Below are 22,041 nucleotides of genomic sequence, written 5' to 3'. Positions count from 1 at the left end.
GTATCCTTCCCACAGCCCAAAATGGCGGCGGAGGTGGATTTTGGCGACCTAGAGCTGTTCGAGGCGTTTGACCACCCGGAGGAGTCAACTCCGAAGCCAGTTCACACCCGCTTCAAGGACGACGACGGCGACGAGGAGGACGAGAATGAGGTCGGCGACGCGGAGCTGCGGGAGCGGCTTCGGCAGTGCGAGGAAACCATCGAGCAGCTCCGCGCCGAGAATATCCTTCCCGCTCGCTGGGCCCTGTCACCGGGGCGTGTGGTGGGGACCGTGCCCCGGAGGGCGCGGGCGGAAATTCCACGAGGGCCAGAATTCAGGCTGAGAATCCAGGATTCGGGTTGCGTAAGCTGCCCCTGGTGCCTCGGCGGAGACCTGTCCCTTTCTGGGATCCGAGTCCTGGAACTTATTCGCTCCTCCCGCCCCACCATCTGCGGCCGGTTTTCAGCGTTATTCCGGACTGTTTCCACTGCTCAGCTGAAAATTCGTCACCGCTTCTCTTCCCCTCTTTGGAGTCGTTATCCGATCTCCTTTTTTTGGAGCCAAGCTAAAGTTGATGCAGTCATGTCTACAGTTGTGTACTAGGAGATCCTTAGACCTTGGCGCAGCTGTGTCTTTAGGGCGGGGCAAAAGTTAGTGGTCCTAGGATGTGGAGTTGGGGTCTGCAGGAGTCGAGGCATGCGAAGGGAAATGGTTCATTGTTTGATGAATAATGGGGATTCATTTTAAAGTTGTTCCACTTTGAAATAGCTTTCGTGGTGAAGGTGCATTGCAAACCTCTAGGGAAAACGCGCCAAATAACTTTCCATTTGGCTTTAGTCATAGGTTTACAGCTTTTCTAGCAAGATGTGTTAATATGCTTATTTACATTCTTAGACGGGTTTTGGTGTGTTTTTTTGGTTTGTACTATACATACAGGTAATTGTGGTTCAGGTAGTTTTTCCAGCGTAAAAGGCTTTCAAAGTCATTTTTTCATAATGCCTTTTTCCGCGACATTTTATTATGAAAAATTTCAAAATACAGAAAAGTTGAAAGGATTTTCACGGTAAACATTCATAGATTCTAGCCTGGATTCTTCAGTTCTTCACAGTTTGTTGTGCTGCATTTCCTCTATTGAATACTCGTAATGCTTTTGACTCAGAACGTTTTCTTAAGTGGCTGTTTAACTTCTGACGGGACACCGTTGTGTGAGTAACATTTTTGGTTCAGTCTGTCAGTCTCTTGAACTGCATGACCCTGCCTTAGAAATACCATGTTGGAAGGGATGAAAACTCTGTTTTAGTTCTTAGATCAAGATACCTAGCCCTGCAACAGAACAGGAGGTCTTAGTAAGTGTGTCATCCTCAAAATATTTGGCTTTTAACGTTTATAATATGTTTATAACATTGACACCAAAAGTGAGGTTAGTAGTTGAATTTTATGATCTTCGTATTTCTATTTAATGAGGGCTTATACTCCTTAACAAGTAATAACATCAAGAACTTAAAAGAAAATTGAACATTCTGACTCGACCAAGGTATGAGATCTTGCATTTGCACCATAATGTCTTTTATTTTTTTATCCTGACATTATATTTAACCACAGTTTTTTTGTAAGAAGGGTGTTTAGGATTTTTGTATCATTTTTATTTGTTAAATGTACTCTGAAGAAAGCAGAGTAGTGATCCTTTATTTTTAATTTGTGAGGGTAAAGTTTGAATCCTCATAACTGCATTAAACTTTGAAACTGATTTATTGGGTAAAAATATGTGTGAAACACAATCCAGAAGTTTCTGACTTAATGTTCAGAACAGGCAAGTTATCAGCCCAGCTGTTCCTATTCAACTTAGATTTCTGGGAAGTTAGAATTAAGATTACAGTATTAATCTATATTTATTTACACCAAGTATGTTCATAAATATAAATAATGCAAGATACAGCACTTTAGAAGAAGAGAAAGTAGTCGCTTTTGAAAAAAGCACAGTGAGTAAATTTGCATTCAAGCATCTGGTTTCAATAGAAGATTAAACACTGATATTTCTTAATATAAATGTTAGTCACTAAATCGAAAATATTTGTTAAAGTACAAATATTACATAGAATGGTATGTTAAGGCATTCAGAATTTGAGTTGCCATGATGCAGTTTCACATACACTTTTTTTTGTCCCTGGTAGAAGCTGAAGTAACTGGCTACATTGGTGACTAAAACTTTAAAATTTTAGAATTTAGAGATATTTTAGAATATGTCTAAAGAATAACTTCTCTATGCTCTACCTTCCTTCCTCTGTGTGGGTACACTTTATGGGTCTACACTTATTTTTGGTGAGGTAATACATGTATTGAATATAACTAGGATTCCTAAGAAATCATAACTTTTATATATGTAAAGATATTTGATTTAGACAAGCACATGCTTTGTAATAGAGTTGATCATTTGAACATTAAATATTTATTTATAAGGGGATGATAATCACCAGAGTTCAAATGGTTACAGCATGATAGGCTTTGCCAGTTTCTAAGGGGCAAGCGTTTGTATCCTGAAAAAGGAATATATATGTATTTAGAATTAGTGTCCTCCACATTGTCAGACTGACAAAGCTTTCTACAGAAAACCAAGAAGGAAAAAAATAAAATTATTTAGATAAAATTTGTACCCCACATCTCTTGATTTAACCTTTATTTTTGGAACTGTCACGATCAGAAGTGGTTCTTCTTTTTATCCAATAAACATTGTCGGGGGTTTTTTTTTTTTTTTTTTTCTGTTTTTTCTTTATATGATGAAAATTTGCAAATGTACAGAAAGTGGAAAGAATAGTACAATTAATACCCCTATTTTCCTCATTTAGATTTAACAATTAATATTTTGCCATATTTCCTTCTCCTAATTCCATATACGTATTTTACCCCCAAATACTTCAGCATGTTTTTTTTTTTTTTTCTGAAGACTTTCATGTATCACCACAACACCATGATCGCACCTAATAACTGGGAGGATTTCCTTAATAACATTCCCAACCGTATTCAGATTTCCCCACTGAATGTCTTTATCGCTGATTGCTCAAATTGAACTCCAGTTAAGGCTCATGCCACTGCATACGGTTTTTAAAAACATGATGTGTTTTTAAAAACTGAAGTTCGTGCAAATTGAAGCAGATTTCTGGATGTCTTCAGATTTGAATTTTATTTCTCTACTTGATGGGAGCAATTCCACTTACAGATTGATTTCTTTCACATGCTGTACAGGTAGAAGGATTTGAGGCAGGTGTGGAGGAATCAGAGATTCAGCTGCTCCCAGGTTACCAAAGGGATTTATAGCAGATTTCTAGGCTGCAGTCTAGTTCTATTTTTTGCAGTATTTGAAAGTCAGATCCAGGAATAGTATACTTTTTACATCTCTACTTTAAAATTTTGGATTTGAGATGCTTAGTGCAGTGTGCTCTGCCTTCCAAAAAGAGTCTACCTATTTATAAAGTGTTTAAATTTCCCATATATTTCCAAGCCAAGTTCACTCAGATTCTTTCAGAAATATATTCTTGTTACCTGCTGATTTATTCAATTCCTCCCTCCCCTCAATTTGTAAACAAACAGCCATTGGGTTGAGAAACTTTCTGGTTGAAAGATTAACTGTAGTTTTTAATTTTTTAATGAAATATTTTTTAAAATATGTACTGTAAAAGATACCCTTAAAAACAGTTAAAGCGGGTAAAATTGGTGAAAACTGGAGTTCTTGGTGGTTCTTGATCTTATTTGTAGAATATTCTGTGATCTTTGGTACTTAAGAATTATAAAGGTTCAGTGTTTATATATACATATGCAAGTTTTACTTTAATGTCTTCTAAGAATATGTTTTAACTTCTGTTTTAGTGGAATACTGGTGAACAATACTAAGTTAGATGGACCTTTATTACAGATTCTATTTATGAACAATGTTATTTCAAAGTAAGTAATTTTCCCTTTCCTAAATATTATGAGCTAATGTATTTATGATAGTCTTCTATAAATATGCTGTTTTCATTTGTACTTATACCACTGTTATACTTTTACTTAAAATTTATGAAATCATGATAAGAGTGAGAACATTAGAGTCGTATAAACCTGAATTTGAATCTGGACTCCTACTTTCTACATATGTGAACCTGGACAGGTTCCAGTGAAGAAAATGAACACTGCGTATCATTTTCTTCACTGGAAAACAGGATACTAATAGTAACTACCTGTTAGGCAGCTAAACGAGCACCTGTAAGAGCCCAATACATAGTCTCTAAAAAAATTACCGCTACCACCGTGAATACTGTTAGCCATTTCTCTACCAAAATCAGGGAACTGAGTTTTTCCTGTTGGCTATCTTCAAAGCTTACCCACGTGATTTTTTTTTTTTTTTTTTAATAGCAAAACTAGACCTTTGCAAGCCTTCTAGCATGCTTGGGTCTAGGATGACACAGTGCACTCCTGCAGTGCTTGCTAGAATGTTCTGAAGTGGTTTGAGGTGCCCTGTCCCTTCCTCGGAGCATAGTCATAGACATTTCAGACGCTTACTTACCTTCCCCCCCCAGCATCACTTAATCGTATTGTTATCTTATGTGCGGGGCAAGGTGAAGGGACCATACTTAGGGTGTTACCTGTGTGTGGCAGGCCCACTGGTTGCTTGATCTCAGCAAAAGTGGAACCTGAGGCTCTGGGGGTGGGGCAGCCGGTGGTAAACACAGCAGCAGCACGGTGCTGGGCACGTGGGGCTCCAGCACTGCACCTGCAGAAATCTTAGAATGTCAGAACTAAAGAGACCTGACAGATCGAGTCCATAAAGAAGAAGTTAGTTGGCGTTTGTGGCCCTTCCTGAACTGAGCACTGAAGAATATTTGATGAACATGCTTTTTGACCTAGAAAGCTAGAGAAGATAAAACATCTGTCTTCCTTCTTGCATTGCATTTTGGTCTTTTTTTCTCCAGTGTAGTGTTTACGTAGGTGTTTCCTTATATGTGCAGCGGGAGTCTCTGGGAGGAGGATGTGGAAAAGCTGAAGGCTTTGTCTTTGTGTTGCAGAAATAGGTGGCTGGGAGACAGGGTAGGAGGGGAGCTTTTTGTTATGTAACTAACCCGTTTACTTCTTTTGAATTTTGAACTATTTACATGTATTATATATTCAAAAGTTAAGTATGTAAAATTTATAAATAAAATCCATTTAGTCTTTACATAAGTATTTGCCAACTGTTACATCCTAGGCACTGTGTTAGGTTATCATAATCACTTTATTAACTTGGCAACAATGTGTATTTTTTTCCTAAGGAATAGATTCCTGAGTGTTACAAAGAGTCAGTGATTTGATAAACTCTGAGAAACAAAATAACGAAATTTACACATGCCATCTTAAAATGCATAAGACTTCAGTCAAGTCAATGTTTTACTCTGTCTGGGTTCTGACCATTTTGTCCTCTTACGCAGGCAATATCATCAAGAAATAGAGGAATTTGTATCAAATTTAGTAAAAAGATTTGAGGAACAGCAGAAAAATGATGTGGAAAAGACTTCCTTTAATCTTTTGCCCCAGGTATTTCAAACTTAAGAGACTTTAAGATTAGTAGGTTATGCTTTTCACTGCCAATTGTGAGGCTCCGGGGATCCTCTTGAATCAAAACCAAAATGACTCTTGAGATTGTCTGTTCACGTCCCATCCTGCAGCCGGGCTTCCTTCTCCACAGTGTGACCAGCGCAGCCGCGGGACTTTCTTTTGGATCGTGGCTGCTTTTCTCAGGGAGTCATAGCCACACCTGGCTATGCTCAAAACTGAAGCCTTTTTATTTTCCATTCCCTAACTTGGACACATGGTTTGGGGCAGAAAATATTAGGCCAGGAAAAAAAAAGTATCTCTGTTTCTGGGGTTTATAAAAGATGAATTCTTTTTATCTAAAATGAACGGGTTCGTATGCCATCCCTTTCCTTCCCTTCTGTTTGTTTTAAAAATCAGTAGCACGCCCAGAGAAATCTGAGAGATCCCACTACATGAATATTAGGGCATGGATTTATCTTAAGAAAATCAGAGTTATGATTTCTGGGCTTTTTTTTTTTAATTAAAAACTAAGGTAAGTAGAGTCTCAAATAAGGCTCTTTAGCTGTTTATCCTCAGAGGTTGGAGAACGGAGTATTCTAATTAAATTTTTTCTTTATCACCTTGAGTTTTCACCTATCGTATATAAGTTTTAAAGATTGAAGGAACAAAAATATGTTTAACAATAAAAACCATACTGAATATTATTTAATTTTTGATTCAAGAAACGCTTCAGAATTTTGTAGTGGCTTGAGGTCTGTAAGGGTTAGAGTATCAGTATTGACCAGTAATCGTTACGTATTTTTTTTAATCTTTGATCATCTGATTTCAAGATACAGTCTGCCTTAGTTTAAGTGTTGAAAGTTCCATAATTAATATTTATTAACACAGAAGTCATAGTGAATGCTAATGCTTCAGAAGATACTGTCTTTTATATCTTTTTTAACTTTCCTGCTTGGGAAATTTCATAAACATTCCTACCTAGCTTAACTTCTTAACTCACCCTAATTATGACAACAATTAATTCAAAAATTTATATACCTTGATGGTATGTATTAGAAAATAAAGTGTGTCCAGATTTAAATATTTGACATTTAAAATTGTTAACAATTGGTTACCTTTTGTAACGTGTGCTTTTCTTTGTGTTAGCCTTCCAGTGTTACGCTAGAAGAGGACCATAAAGTAGAAGAATCCAGTACCGTTAACAATAAGGAAGCTTTTAGTGTAAGTTTGGACATTTTAGTTTTGAATTCTGCAGATATGTTTCCTATTCCCTGTCCATTGGGTGGCATTTAAATAGTAAAGTGGTAGAGTCATATGTCATCAAGCAATCGCACATTCTTTCATTAAATTTGTTGTAAACAACAGTGTAGGCGTCAGCCTCTAAATATTATAGTTTGCTTTCTAATAATTATTTCATTGTGACCTGGGGGCACAATCGATATACTTTAGAGGACTTTAGTTTTGTCCTGAATATCCTCTCTGTTCATTTTCTTTTCTTCTTTTTTTTTGAATAGATTTTATTTTTTTTAGAGCAGTTTTATGTTCACAGAAAAATTGAGTAGAAGGTACAGAGATTTTCCATGTATCCCCTGCCCCGACACATTCATAACCTCCCCCACTGTCAGCATCCCCACCAGAAGGTACATTTGTTACAATTGATGGACCTACACTACACGTCATTATCACCCAGAGTCCATGGTGTACATTAAGGTTCACTCTTGGTGTTATACATTCTGTGGGTTTGCACAAATTTATAATGATATGCATCTACCAGGAGACTATCATACAGAGTAGTTTCACTGCCCTAAAAATTCTCTTTATTCCACCTATTCATCCCCCTCTACTCCCTCTGTTCATTTTTAAGAATTTGGATGAAGACATAGAAAACATGCTTGTGGAACTTACAGATGGGTGAAGCTGAGGGGATAAATAGCTAACATAACATGTGACAGATAGGAAATTTTAAATGTTGACAGACTCAAATAGTGGGTGAAAAATGGAAGACGATTAACAGAGATGAACTACATTTAGGCCTTTCAGTACCTGTGCAAAATTCAGCAGTGTCAGTGCAGTGTTGTAGTGTGATTTTGCAACTTAAAAATTCTTAAAGAAGGTGATGTAATCCTGGATTCCATTAAAGGAAGACTAGTTTTCATGGTCATGGAGTATTGTGACCTATTGATATACCACAGTTTAGACTAAATTAATAAGTATGCAAAATCCCCCCTTTCCAGGCAGGTACCACTTTAAATCCCAGAACCTTAGAGTTTAGAAGGGAAATGAAGTTATCTAGTTCAAATTCAGGAATCTTTCTTTAAAGTGCCCTGATAGGATCTTGGTCTTTTCTTGACTCTTTCCAGTAACATGGAATTCACTTTTTCCAAAAATGAGACATACCACTTCATTCTTCACACCTCTGACAGAAATTTCCGCTCTCTAAAAGTTGAGGTGTAATGTGCTGCTTGTACTCAATCCAATCAGTGGTCCTAGTTCAAGTGCCACTTGGCACTTATAGGGTGACCTAAAACAATACCTTTGCAAATATCAGCCTTTATCACATTTGCAGAGATGTGTACTTATCTTGTAAACCTATTCATTAAAATCTGTGGGCTCTTCATCATCCCAGCGCCCCCATGTCTTTAAAATTGTGGAAAACTGAAAGTAGATTGGATATAGATCATATTAAGGTGTTATTAATTTTCTTAAGCATGACAGTGGTGTTGCGATTTGTAGAATGTTCTTATTCTTAGAAGGCTCATACTGAAGTATTTAAGAGTGCAGTGTCATGACTAGAGTCTGTAGCTGGTTATGTGTGGAAGCTGGAACCTGGGTAGGAAGTTACTGTATTAATCTCAAGCTGGAGAAAATAATGGCTTAGTCTAAGATGATACTTTTTAAAAATGGCTCAGTAAAAAGTGTGTGTGTGTGTGGAGTGAGATGTACACACAAAAATCTCAGTTAACGATTGCTGAATGTAGATGGAAGGTACCTGGGTGTTCCGTGTACCTTTTTTTTTTTTTTTTTCAACTTTTCTGTAGGCAATTGTTCCCAAAAATTGGAAGGAAAGGAAAAGAGTGATTGGGGGGAAAGGAAATGGAAACAGTGAATATATAGACAACTTTCTGAGGATCTTGCTGAAAAAGAAAGCAAAGAAATGGGGAATTGGAGGGAGTATAAGAGTTGTTGACAGGTTTTTGTTTTTTAAGTCTGGAGAGAGTGCAGCTGATAATGGTGGTCCTGCAGGAAGAACTCAGTGATCTAGGTGACATTGGGGACTTCAGTGATGGACAATTTACTTACACATCAGAATGTGGCTCCTTTAACTAGGGAGTTGATTATTATTTTTAATAATTTCATCCAGAAATAAATTGTTAAAACAATTAATCAGAGTCTTACAATATTTAATGTCTTTTTTTTTTTTCTGCTTAAATAGCAATATTTTTTGACTTGTTTTCTGCAGGTTGTAGGAAGTGTCCTGTATTTTACTAATTTTTGCCTTGATAAATTGGGGCAACCGCTACTAAATGAAAACCCTCAGCTTACGGAAGGATGGGAAATACCCAAGTATCCTACATAGTGAATGAAGATCTTTATGCATCTTGCCATTAAGCTCACCTTTAAAAAAAAAACACCAAATTTTGCAGACTATGATAACTATTCCTTAATAAAACTCACTAAAGGTACCAGCAAGTCTTCAGCCACATTGTTTCTCTAGAAGGGCAAGAAATACAAGTAAAGGCAAAAAGGTTTGTGTGGGGAGTTGCTTTTGTTTTCTTCTTATTCTTTTTTAACCAAAACCATGAACTCTTTTAGCTTGAAAAGTTAATATTCTTTATTGCTAGCTTACTATAAATAAACAGATTCAACTAGAATTTCAATATATAGACATATATTAAATGTTTAAGTTGATCATATTGGAATTCATTGGTTCACGCCTGATGTGCCTGGGTGGGTGGAAAGGTGTAATTACTGCTGTCAGTTTTATTGCCGTCTTATAACCATCTACCCCTTTCCAAGTTACTTAAAGGAAAATGCAATAATCTGTTTGCCTCGGTTCTTCTGTTATTAGCCACTGATAAAACTCAGAGGTAACAGATCAGTCAGGAACACAAGGGTTCTTGGTTAAAAGGCTTGGTCAAAAGTACTGTTTGTTTAAATCACTAAGCACAGGAGGTGAAAGTGTACTCATTTTTGCATATGTTAGTAATTGGTGATTTACGTGCTTTCTTGTCTCTCTGATACACGTTGCTGTCATATAGAATTTTGTTGATTTGCTCTTATATTTCTATTTACATTATGAAAATCTTTGTTTTTTGACCAAATAGGCCAAAGCCTCACTGTTTCAATTGTGGTTCTGAAGAGCATCAAATGAAAGATTGCCCAATGGTAAATTTTTCTCATATAAAAAAAAAAATCTTTGAATCTGAGCTTTCTCATGTTTTCAATACATCTGTGGCCTTGTGTGATATGAAGAAACTTCCTGTCTTACTTTCCTGTAGTCCTTGATTTTGAAATCTTTCCAAATTTATACTTAAGTTTCAAAGACGTTAGATCTTTTAAAAAATAATTTATTACAGTCACTCTGTATTTGAGATGAATGAAACATTATGAGAATTCATCTTTAGACAACTCATTTTAAAAACTCTATTTTACGTTACCATAGTACCAAGGTAATAAGCAGTGAAAAGACTGCTTCTCTTCCTTGCTTACTTTTCTAAAGTATCCACTCTTTTGTATACCTGTTCCTTATGCATTAAAACTGAAATAATCTGTGTGCCTGACCTAGAAAAAGTACTTTATTTAATATCTGAAATATTTCTAAACTGCTTGATACCACTCTTTCCAAACACATTATGATTTAGCCACGGAACTCTGCTCGAATAAGTGAGAAGAGAAAAGAGTATATGGATGCCTGTAGTGAGACGAGCAGTCAGAATTTTCAGCAGCGATACCACGCAGAAGAAGTAGAAGAAAGATTTGGAAGATTCAAGCCGGGAGTTATTAGGTACCTCTGTCATTTTACCATAGAATGTTGTTTCTGTTTCCCCACTGTTTGGAACGTTCTGTGTATTCTCAGGGTAATAATCAGGATATAAGTGTTTTCTAGCAAGGCTCTACATAATGTATGTCAGTTCATCCAAAAACATTTATTGGAATTTTAACTAGGTGTTTGATATGTAATGTGTCACAGGCTGTGTCATATAAGACATAGAAGTGTTTTAGAATATCAGAACAGTATATATTTTCATCCAAACAAGAATACAGTGTTTTTCTCTTCCTCTTTTATTTTTACTCAGTGAGGAACTTCAGGATGCACTGGGGGTGACAGACAAGAGTCTTCCGCCTTTTATATACCGAATGCGCCAGCTAGGATACCCACCAGGCTGGCTCAAAGAGGCCGAACTAGAGAACTCAGGGCTTGCGCTCTATGATGGAAAAGGTATAGTATGTTCAGTTAGATAAGTCAGCTTAAGTGTTCTCTCTCTCTCTCTCTTTTTTTTTTTTTTAAAGTAAAGAATCACAATGAAATAGGATGGGAATGGCTGGCTTATGCAGTGTGTGCTGAGTTAACTAAAAAAATATGATGGTGTTTGCTTTACAAGGAAGGAACTAAAACTTCATTGAGAGTTATCAGGTGGTTATCTGCACTTGCTCAGTGACTGCCTAGCAAGGTATTAGCTCTCCAGCTAGACCTTGTCAGCTCTTGCCTTTCTCAGTAATGGTAACAAAAATATATCCATCTCTGCCAGGAGACCTATAAAAGTTAGAATAAATAAACCCTCTTATAATCTAGAACTTCTCTTAGCTATCTCCTCTAGAAAAATATTCACATGTGCACAAGGAAATGTATAAATACATATAAAGATACTCTTTAGCATTGAATATTATAGTGAAAAATTGAAAACATTAAGGCCGTGAAGGAGAATGGCTGAGTAAACCATGGTTAAATCCAGGGGTAGAACCCCTGCAGTATTTAAAAAATGGAGCAAATCCATGGAGTGAACATGACAAAACCCCTATGCAATACCGAGTTTAAAAAGCAAGTTTCTGAATGCCTTACATGTTATGATACCGTTGATTTTTTTTTTTTTCTATAATGGGAAAATAATTTTTTCTTCCAGTTTTACTGGGATATAATTGACATACAGCACTGTATAAATTTAAGGTGTATGGCATAATGATTTGAATTACATACGTCATGCAGTGACTACCACAATAAGTTTAGTGAACATGCATCATCTCATATACACAAAATGAAAGAAATAGAAAAAAATTTTTTTCTTGTGCTAAGAACTCTTAGGATTTACTGTCTTCACTTTCATATGTAACATAGAGCAGTGTTAATTATATTTATCATGTTGTACATTACATCCCTCGTACTTATCTCATAACTGGAAGTTTATACCTTTTGACTGCCTTGATCCAACCCCTCTTGATACCATTGATCTTAAATTTAAAAAAACAAAAGCCAAAAACCCACATGGATGAAACAATGCTCTATATTTTCTATGAGGAGTTATGTTTGTAAAAGATATTTTTGAAAAGAACTGTCTAGATTTTAGGGTTTAAACTCATAGAGGCATTCCTGACCACCTTAGGTAAACATGTCTCTCCCACATTCAGCCACCTGTTCTGCCAGTCTTTATCACTGCACCCCGTTTTTCTTCATGCCCTATCACAGTTTGTATATATTTATTTATCATGTAGCACAGTGCCTGGCATCTGGTAGATAGTAAATAAACTTTTATATAAAATTTTTAGAATTCTTAAGTGATGTACAGCAACAGTGGTTATCCCTGAGAATGAAAACAGGATTGGGCCTAAGATTTTAGTATTATCTCTAATGCTCTAAATTTTTTTAAAAAATGAAAGTGTTTCTGGATATTACTTAGGTAATTAAAAATAAAGATAAAAGCTTTAGGGACTTCCCTGGTGGTCCAGTGGTTAAGACTCCATGCTTCCACTGCAGGGGGCACGGGTTCAATCCCTGGTCAGGGAACTAAGATCCCACATGCCGCATGGCACAGCCAAAATAGATAAATAATTAACTGAAAATTAAAATTAATTTATCAAGCCCCCCCATCTCAAGTAGTACCAAAGAATATTTAGCACAGCCTTTTACTATATTCCCAAGTCATGCTGACATTTAAATTATCATTGCTCATGCCACTTTCTGTAGGTACTTGAATTTCTGTTGTTCTCTCTCTTTTTTATAAATTTATTTATTTATGTATTTATTGTCTGCATTGGGTCTTTTTTTTAATATATATATTTTTTGTAAATTTATTTATTTATTTACTTATTGTCTGCATTGGGTCTTTTTTTAATATATATATTTGTTATAAATTTGTTTGTTTATTGGCTGCATTGGGTCTTCATTGCTGCACACGGCCTTTCTGTAGCGGCACATGGGCTCAGTAGTTGTGGCGCATGGGCTTAGTAACTCCACGGCATGTGGGATCTTCCTGGGGCAGATTCTTAACCACTGTGCCACCTAGGAAGTCCTGCACTGGGTCTTTGATGCTACACACAGGCTTTCTATAATTGTGATGAGCGGGGGCTGCTCTTCATTTTGGGTGGTGCGTGGGCTCCTCATTGCGGTGGCTTCTCTTGTGGCAAAGCATGGACTCTAGGAGCGTGGGCTTCAGTAGCTGTGGCACACAGGCTTAGTTGCTCCGAGGCATGAGGGATCTTCCTGGAGCAGCGATCGAACCCGTGTCCCCTGCATTGGCAGGCGGATTCTTGACCACTGCGCCACCTAGGAAATCTCTCTCTCTCTCTCTCTCTCTCTCTCTCTCTCTCTCTTTGTTTGAGTAGGGATTCTTTGGACAAAAGATTGCAGATGATTGAGAGTCTCTTAAATTTCTTTTAATCTATAAGTTCCCTTTCTTGTTTTTAACAAAACTGTATTTTGTCCTTTGCAGTTTTCGAGATTTTAGCATGCTATTTTAGCATGTTTCTCTCTCCCTGTTTTTCCTGTGAATTGTGGTGGAATGAGTCATTAGTGGTCATTGCCTGTATCTTACGCTAGGTGGCACGCTGGTTATACTCTCATTCTTCCATTACTTCTTGGCTTACTATCCTGAAAACTTATATAAAGAGAAACTTCTCATCAACTTATTTGGTTACCTTAGGTATATAGACATGGGACTAGCAAAATAAATGTTCGATTTATTTAGTACTTTTCAAAATAACGAAGTGGTTCCTGAGTATCCTTCAAAGACTGCTCTCGTCTGTAAAGTGCATTTAATAGTATGTACCTCTTAGGGTTGTTATGAAGATTAAGTGAATGAATACTTGTAGACTGTCTAAAGTACTATCTGAAGAGAAAATACTATCTTATACACAGTAACCGTTACATAAATGTTTATTAAATAAAAGAATTGGATTAGAGCATTAGACAAATCATAAGATCAGTGCAAAATAGACTTTTTAAGCAACTCATGGAAGAAGTCAAGTTTCTAAGATTTTAAATATTTATTTTTATCAAAATAATATGTCCATGTTGTTTAAAAATTCTAATCTAATAGTTCAGGCAAATTATAATTAAAGCCATTCTCAGAATAATTCTGTGGTCATGAATCTAAGCACGTTCCAGCTCTACTTTTGGTCTGGAGAGGGATTTATATGGGCATCTAGCAATATTAACCTTTTTGATGGTCTGTAATAGATGGTGCTGATGGAGAAACAGAAACTGGAGAAGTACAACAAAATAAAAGTGTCACTTATGATCTCTCGAAATTGGTAAACTATCCAGGTTTTAATATATCTACTCCCAGAGGAATTCCAGATGTAAGTGTATTGGTTTTTTATTCTTCTGGGATGTGGCGTTATTTATGTAGATTGTTCAAAATGTTAGCCTATGTGGCAATTACCGTTCCATAAAGAAGTAAATGTGTTCCTTTTGTGTTTAACTTTTTAATTTCCTTTATATTGATTAGAATGTTAAGTGAAATCTTGAATTCTTCAAAAAGAAAAAAAAAAACCCGCATTTTTTTTCTGATTTTATGCCCTAAGAAAAGGGGCTAAAATAGAATGTTTAGATTGTATAAATCTAAAACTATTCTAAAATTAAAAGATTATTTTTTAAGAATGTAGGATGGTTTGGAGCAGTATTATAAGTTTTACAGAATTACTTGGAAAGTAAATTTCTGCCTTTAATAAATCTAAGTGTACTATAACTTTTTCCTACTCTTCCCTCTTTTCCCCCGCAAAGTAAAATCTCTCCTGTACAAGAAAGGTTTGCTACACTTAATCTTTTCCAACTTTTATCTTATGTTTCAGGATTCAACAACTAACTATAGTAGTAATGATGGTGGTGGTGGTATTTTAATAAAAATGCATTCTAGGTGTTCTTAGGGACTGGTCAGTTGAGAAGCAGCCAGAGGTCTGAACTTAGAATCTAGTGAACAGATACGAAGACGTGTGTAATTAATTAAGGGCGAAATTGCATGCACAAAGCATCATTGCCTCTGGAAGTGGGTCCAAGTACCAGCCTACATCAGAATCCCCTTGAGGTGTGCATTAGAAATGCACATTCTTGAGCACCAGCCCCCGCGCCCGCCCCCCATAGATTCCAGGACTTAGTCGCTGGAATCTGTAGGTTTCACAAGAGCCTAAAGTGATTCCTATTGAGAACCACTGTTGAGTGTGTTACTGAAGATGAGAGAGAAACAAGTAATGTTGAACCTTACAGGTTATTGCTCAGTTTGGAAAGGGAAAGAAAGGAGGATAGAAAACTCAGCACGAGTGACCAGTTAGGAGAAGGGAGTGATGAGCAGTCCTGTGAGCGGCACTGGCACCTCAGGAGGGGGCAGGAGCCAGCCAGGCCGGATGAGAACCTGGGTCGTTCGTCACTGCCTGGAACTTCTTGTAGGAAGCAGAACCTTTTTGGGCCAAGCGATTTTGTCAAGCAGTATTTCAGTATTCCATCCTGATCATTCTGCAGGCAGAGTTGGGATTTTTTTTTCCCTTCAGGGCACCATTATTTTAATTTCCCCCAAAAGGAAAAGTCACATGTGGAGCAGAAATGTAATTTGAGACCTCCACCTTACCTCCTGTGAGCAGACTCTTCAAAGCATGACGGTTTCCGAATACATACTTATTTTTCCCTTCTCTTTTCATCATTAGGAATGGAGGATGTTTGGTTCCATACCAATGCAGGCATGTCAGCAGAAGGACGTGTTTGCCAATTACCTAACTTCTAACTTCCAAGCGGTAAATAGATTTTCAAGGCATGGTTTATAAAAATGTATCGCCTCTATCTGAGGAATTTTGTAATTCATTAGGCATCTTATTGCCTTTTCTCTCTGTGGATATAAAGCACTCTGTGTTTTCTGATGAATCCAAAGGCAAAAGGTAACTGCATTCACCAGTTACCCGGACTTAGCTCCAGACTGCATTTCTACATCATGTTTAAGTGAAGGGATGGAGTTTAATTCTGTGTTCCCACCTAACTTGTGTTTGGTTTGGTTCTCCGTTAGCCGAGCATGAGGTCCAGCAGCAAGAGGGCTTCCTCTCAGTCCAGTCCTAGTAGTCCCAAGAAGCAGAAGAAGGAAAGCAGCTTGGCCGCCTCGCCCGCCGACATGGAGCTTGACTCCGGTAGGTTTCATCCTGTGGTTTTGATTTCACTAGAAAGTAGGACGAATTTGTATGGTCCTGAGTTCCATAAGAAAGAGGAAGCTCTTTATGAGCACTAAAGAGTAAATCTTTTCTTTTATCCTTGGCTATCAGAACATCTCCACTATTACTGATCAAAGCTGAGTTGGAAGACTCACAGCTTGGTATGAGAGCTGGATGGGCCAGCCGACTGGATTCCTGAGTTAGACAGACCTAGCCACCCAGTCCCAGCGGCCCTGGACCTGGACCAGCCCCTCTGGTGGATGGGCAGTGCTTTGAGACAAGCAGTGGAACACACTCCCCTTTGGCAGCTTGCTCTCGAGAGGAAGAAGGGCAGAGCTGAGTCAAGCATTGTCAGTTACTCTTCCCAAGTGTATAAATCCACTGAGTCCCTTCTCCCCCCCAGGGAAAGAGAGACCATGAAGAAAGTCCGTCCTCCCAGAAACCCAGAAGGGAACAAAGGCCTTTCCCTCTGGTACTCCCCTAGTCTTTTGTTCTCTGAACCCTTTGGGTTTACCATGGAACTTAAGGTCAAGCGGGGTTGTGACGGTCCTTTTCAGCAGATCAGTAGTTATCAGGACAGTCACGCCCCCACCTTTTTGAGTCGCCACTTCCCCCACTACCAACCACCACTGCTTTGGGTTTCTCCTTGGGACTACTAATGAGTAGTTTAGATTTTGCCCCCAGAAGGCTCTGGAATGGATCAGAATTTTGTGTCAATTGGATAAACCCCAAGGGCACTCTGAACCCAAGATGAAAACTCACTCCTTGTTCTGTTTCCCATCACAAATCATGCCCGGGTGCTCTGGTCCTATGTAGCATGTCAGGTGTCCTGAAGTGAGGTGAGATGGCAACATTAGGGGGAAATGCATACAGATGCTCGAGTAGTAAGATGCCAGCAATATAAATTGCCTCAAATTTGAATGCCACCCCCCCCCACCCCCACCGCGCCCAAGTACCCATTTTCAGATTCCCAGGGAGAATTTATTTTATTTGTTGGCCATGCCACACGGCATGCGGGATCTTAGTTCCCCGACCAGGGGTTGAACCTGTGCTCCCTGCAGTGGAAGCACAGAGTCCTAACCACTGGACCTCCAGGGAAGCCCCACCCAGGGAGGATTTGAAGATTGCAGATTAAATCACCTTAAAGTCCAAAACCAAATTATTTTGCACCAGTGACTTCAAAGTCCAAAATTAAAGCCTCCAAACCATTTTCCCAAATTATTTATTATACTTGTTCATGCCACAGGAGTTCTTGATGCCTGAGTAAAGTTCACAGCCTGGACATTTAGCACTTACAGCCTTACTTCAATATCTAGTCTTACTTTTAAAAAGGCCAAAGAGTTCATAGGAAACAGAATTTTTCCTTTGCCATATGCCTATGAAATTTTGAAAGCAAGCAATTCCTCAAAACCCAAAAGCAGTTGTCCCAGACAGAATTACATTCCCAGAGCCCAGCATTTCTCAGTGTTATCAAAGGCCACAGCCAAGATTTCTGAGTAAGGGCAAAAATCTTGGTTTCTGTCTCTCAAGGATATTAGTCAGTGCCAGTCATCTGACTCCACCGCCTGGGAACTTAAATTAGGTTGGAAAAAATTTCCCCATAAGAAGAGAATTTTGGTCTCAGGCACTTATATTGCCTCTGAGGAAAAGCCACCTGGGCTTGGTATTTAGAACCATTTGGGGTGTAGTTGCCGTCTCTCAAGGTTTGGGAATTTGTGGTGGTGGCATCCCATCACTAGGTCCACATACCTCGTGCAGTCATTTTCAGCCCTGGGCTGGGAGCTTCTTCTGTTTCTTGTTAGGGGGGTTGCTGAGGCATTCTTTGCTCTTCTGATTCAGTTAACTTCTTAAATTCTAAGTAATAGTTTATTACTCTCCTCACAGATCTTATTGCCTGTACAATAAGGTTCAGACTGGTTTTGCGTAGCCTTTAAGATTCCTGTTATTCAATTGAATTTGCCAAAGTTTTTTAACACATAGTTATGTTTCAGACTCCTGCTAGACCCTGAGGACAGGAAGATTAATAAGACAGAACTGTCACCCTTGGTTATGGCTCCCTGTCACCTACGATTGCAGATGTTTAAACATCACTTTAATATAAATGTGGTGGCCTGTAGTGATAAATACAGAGGTTAGTGTCACAGAGCTGGTTACTAGCTGTACCGGTGGCACCGAGGAAAGACTGAGCAGCAACGCTGGATAAAGTCACAGCCTCTTCCCCAGAATGACTTTGAGCTGCATCTTGAGGGATGAATTCAGAGATTTACCAGGTGATGAACACGATTAGGGCATTTGAGACAGAAATGCAAATACAGAAGCATGAAGCATCACGGCACATTGGTGTGACAACAGTGTGGCAGCTGGAGTTGTTTAAACTGGGCAATAAGAAATGACATGGTGGAAATAGGCAAATTCTTGGTTTTGAGAGTCTCATGAGGCACAGAGGAGATCGGACTTCTTGTAGGTGATGGGAAGGCACTAAAGGGTTTCTCATGAGATGGAAAGGTTAACAGGACCAGATTTGTGTTTTACTAAGACTGATAGTTTAAAGGATGAGTATAATAAGGAAGATGAGTCCAGAGGCAGGAAGCACTCGGATATTCCTGACAAAGGGTAGTGGGCCCAAATTAACGCAGCAGCTATGACAGGCTGCAGGAGAGGGTGCACCCCAGCGAGCCAAGGACTGGTGTGGGCAGAAGGAAAGGGTAGGACTCTCCAATGACGAGCAGGTTTCAGTTTTGGAGACTTCAGCCAGATGCCACTGGTGGTGCTGGTAGTGAGCTTTTAGCAAATAGGGGAAGAGTCTGGATTTTAGGAAAAGATCCTCTGTTTTGGCCAGGTCGGATCTGTTGTGTCTGTGGGAGATACAGCTAGCAATGCCCAGTGACCACTTGGCTGCAGAAACCCACAGTTCAGGCAAGAAGCCTAGACTGAGGGAACAGAATTGGGAAGTAAGGCAGGAAGTTTCCTGCCTGCCTCCTTGGCTTCATCTCCTTCCGCCTCCACCCACTCAGCAGGCTAGGCAATCTAATTCCAGCCCAATTTCCTACTGTGTTAAAGTTTTCCCTTGGGTAAAGTTCCTGGCACCAGAGCTCCTGATCTCTCCCCCTGCAGATGTTCTTTTCAGGTGGATTGAGGCCAATAAGTGATGGTCATGGTATCTGAGGATCCAGTTTTCCCCTCTTGAGCCGGTTATTTTGGCCAGTGAACCTCTGCGTTCACCCGAGTTCAAATAGTACGTGTTAGTAAAATCAAATGCTACATAACAACTCAAAGTATCCCAACGGCCTCATTTCAGATGCAGACGTCCCTCACGGCTCCCCAGGCAGCGAAGCTTTTCAGTTTCAGCCCCCGCTGCCCCCTGGCACTCCACCCCCGCTCCCCCGGGGCACCCCTCCACCCATCTTCACACCTCCGCTCCCCAAGGGCACCCCGCCGCTCACTCCCAGTGACTCACCCCAGACCAGAACGGCGTCCGTGACTATGGACGAGGATGCACTGACTCTGGAGGAACTTGAAGAACAGCAGAGGCGGATCTGGGCGGCCCTTGAGCAGGCCGAGAGCATCAACAGTGATTCTGACATTCCTGTTGACACGCCTTTAACCGGAAATTCGGTTGCCTCTTCACCTTGTCCCAATGAGCCTGACCTCCCTGTCCCGGAGGGAAAAACATCTGAAAAGCAGATGCCAGAGGAGGCTGAGGTATCAGACACCTGTACAAAGAAATCGGAAGTTGAACCGTCCTCGAGTCCAGATTCTGAGGCTGCCTTGCTTGGCCAGAAAGAAAAGGAAGAGTCCGACCAGGTAGACGCTCACGGTGCCCTCGACAATGGCAGGGTCGAGTCAAACTGTGAGGTCAGGAATGGAGGCAGCAGCCAGAAGGTCCTTCACGTGGACACCAGCCCTGCCACAGCCGCTAGGATGCATAGTCCTGTCCCTGACATGAGCAAGTTTGCAACCGGAATAACGCCATTTGAATTCGAGAACATGGCAGAATCTACTGGAATGTACCTCAGGATAAGAAACTTGTTAAAGAACTCCCCCCGAAACCAGCAAAAAAACAAGAAGGCTTCCGAATAACTGCTTGATACAGCACCAAGAGCTATTTAATTATAACCTGTGAGTTCCGGTAATTAGTACTAAGTGGACAGGTAAAATTGTTTTCCTATCTGCCCCTCCCATATTAAAAGAAATCTATCCAAGGCTTCATTGTGATCTAAAGTCAGGCCTGTTTTAAAGAACAGAAAGACTGAACTTGCTGGTTTACTATATTTTGTTCTCACTGATAAAATCTTTGGGGGGACATATAGGTAGGATCTGGTTTAGAGATAGTTTGTTAAGGTTTATACTATTTTTGGATTGTGAGTTTCCGTCAAGAGTGATGGTTTTTCTGTCTTTTGTACATTGTTTTCCCTTTCTACATTTTGCTAATTATCCCATATGTAAGTTTAATATATCACTTTTTTTAAAAAAATTCTAACCATTTAAAATTCATATTTCAACTCTGACAACCAAATGAGAAAAATCAGGGATGAGCAACTTTATCCCATTTGGGGTATTTTTGTAAATGATTTACATACATCAATTTTAATAACACTTTTACTTTTTTGTAACTTCATTCTTCATATAAGCTTGCTATACAGGTATGTTCATCTTTGTGTACAAAGGTTTAATAAATTAGTTTTCATATACATAATCTAAGACTTTGAATACAAAAAAAAAGGATTCACAGTTAAATTACAACCTTGTAAGTTTGGAAGTAAATTATGTGGTTGCAAAAATTAGTGGTGGCAAAGGAAATAAAGAAATGACAAGTTTGGGTATTTTCAGTGGACTTCAGCCTTAAATATAGAAACAGCAGGACCTTTTAAAGTAATTATTTTGAAAAAAATAAATGGAGGGCAGCTAACATTGTATGAAAATAATTTTCTAGATTTGAATCCTATGATAATTGTTAAAAACAAAAAGTAGACATAAACAAATTGTGTTTTATTGTCAGATATGTAAGATAGAGCTGAAACTATGTTTTTTGTCTTTATGTGGAATGCCATTACATCTTTATAGTCAAGTCCATGAAAATAAACGTTTAGATGATCTTGAATGATTACTCTTAGGTAGTGTTGTTCTCCTCACAGGCCAGCAGAGGGAGCAAAATATAACCATTCCAGATTCAGTTTTCATTGGGGGACCTTCAGTAACCAAATTTACTGTTCTGTAAACAATAAAGGGAAGGAAAATTATATGATAGGGGGAAATTTATTTTCATGGCCCTCACAGAACATGCTAGAAATTGAATAAAATGTTTAATACTTTCGGCTTTTTCTCTGAGTTGAAGTCCATAATAAAACCAATCTTTTACAGTAGTTTACATAGTTCTTTTACGTACATTATCTTACTCAACATTTCTGTTGGGTAAATGTCTTATCACATTATGTACATAACCTAAGGAAACTTCAGCAGCATAGAGAGGTCAAAGGGACTTGTCAGCATTCAAGAAGTGGTTGTCGGGGCTTCTCTGGCAGTCCAGTGGGTTCCACCCCTGGTCGGGGAACTAAGATCCCACATGCCACATGCCATGGCAAAAAAAAAAAAGTGGTTGTTGAGAGGCCAGTTCGACTAAAGACTTGACCATTCCCTAAATCACAGAAGTAGTTGGTTCAGTGCCCCGTAAGCATTGCTTTGTGCACAGTGTCCTGTGACACCAGAGATGTGTAACAGTCGTCTCTCTAGCATGTCCCACAGACAACCGTGTTGAGGTTCTTGTGCATTATTACCCCGCTGTCACGATCGCCATATCAAGTAGGAATTGGTAACTTCATTTCTAGAGGAAATGCCTAAGACACACAGCGGGTGGGTACCCTGGTGAACCTAAATCCACATCACTCGGACCCCCGCATC

General features: G+C 39.0%; 1 protein-coding gene and 1 non-coding gene across 3 annotated transcripts; both read left to right on the top strand.

Annotated features, from left to right (window-relative positions):
- ZCCHC8 (zinc finger CCHC-type containing 8) lies at positions 1 to 20,834 on the top strand. Of its 2 annotated transcripts, XM_057746159.1 has the most exons (14): positions 1 to 222; positions 1,473 to 1,513; positions 3,841 to 3,915; positions 5,415 to 5,520; positions 6,667 to 6,741; positions 8,981 to 9,084; positions 9,201 to 9,266; positions 9,846 to 9,906; positions 10,383 to 10,525; positions 10,818 to 10,960; positions 14,192 to 14,313; positions 15,652 to 15,738; positions 16,005 to 16,122; positions 19,442 to 20,834. In XM_057746159.1, the coding sequence occupies exons 1-14, from the start codon at positions 22 to 24 to the stop codon at positions 20,221 to 20,223; spliced, it is 2,124 nt and encodes a 707-aa protein (XP_057602142.1). In that variant the 5' UTR covers positions 1 to 21; the 3' UTR covers positions 20,224 to 20,834. The 2 variants fall into 2 exon arrangements, with proteins under 2 accessions (XP_057602142.1, XP_057602143.1); XM_057746160.1 differs by lacking the exons at positions 1 to 222; positions 1,473 to 1,513; positions 3,841 to 3,915; positions 8,981 to 9,084; positions 9,201 to 9,266 and having other exon boundaries at positions 5,458 to 5,520.
- On the top strand, positions 4,379 to 4,510 carry LOC130859729 (small nucleolar RNA SNORA9). The gene has a single exon (XR_009055285.1). It is a non-coding gene; the product is annotated as a small nucleolar RNA SNORA9 (small nucleolar RNA).
- Positions 20,835 to 22,041: the final 1,207 nt, after the last annotated feature.

The sequence above is a fragment of the Hippopotamus amphibius genome, chromosome 8 (assembly GCF_030028045.1).
Source record: "Hippopotamus amphibius kiboko isolate mHipAmp2 chromosome 8, mHipAmp2.hap2, whole genome shotgun sequence".
Taxonomy (NCBI): domain Eukaryota; kingdom Metazoa; phylum Chordata; class Mammalia; order Artiodactyla; family Hippopotamidae; genus Hippopotamus; species Hippopotamus amphibius.
The sequence above is the reverse complement of the archived record's forward strand: the minus strand, read 5'-3'. Positions and strand labels throughout refer to the sequence as shown.

Excerpts from the sequence above, each read along its gene's own strand:
- ZCCHC8 (XM_057746159.1), top strand. The coding sequence starts at position 22 with ATGGCGGCGGAGGTGGATTTTGGCGACCTAGAGCTGTTCGAGGCGTTT. Across the intron at positions 5,521-6,666 it reads CCTTTAATCTTTTGCCCCAG|CCTTCCAGTGTTACGCTAGA; the intron begins GTATTTCAAACT and ends TCTTTGTGTTAG. Across the intron at positions 16,123-19,441 it reads CGACATGGAGCTTGACTCCG|ATGCAGACGTCCCTCACGGC; the intron begins GTAGGTTTCATC and ends GCCTCATTTCAG.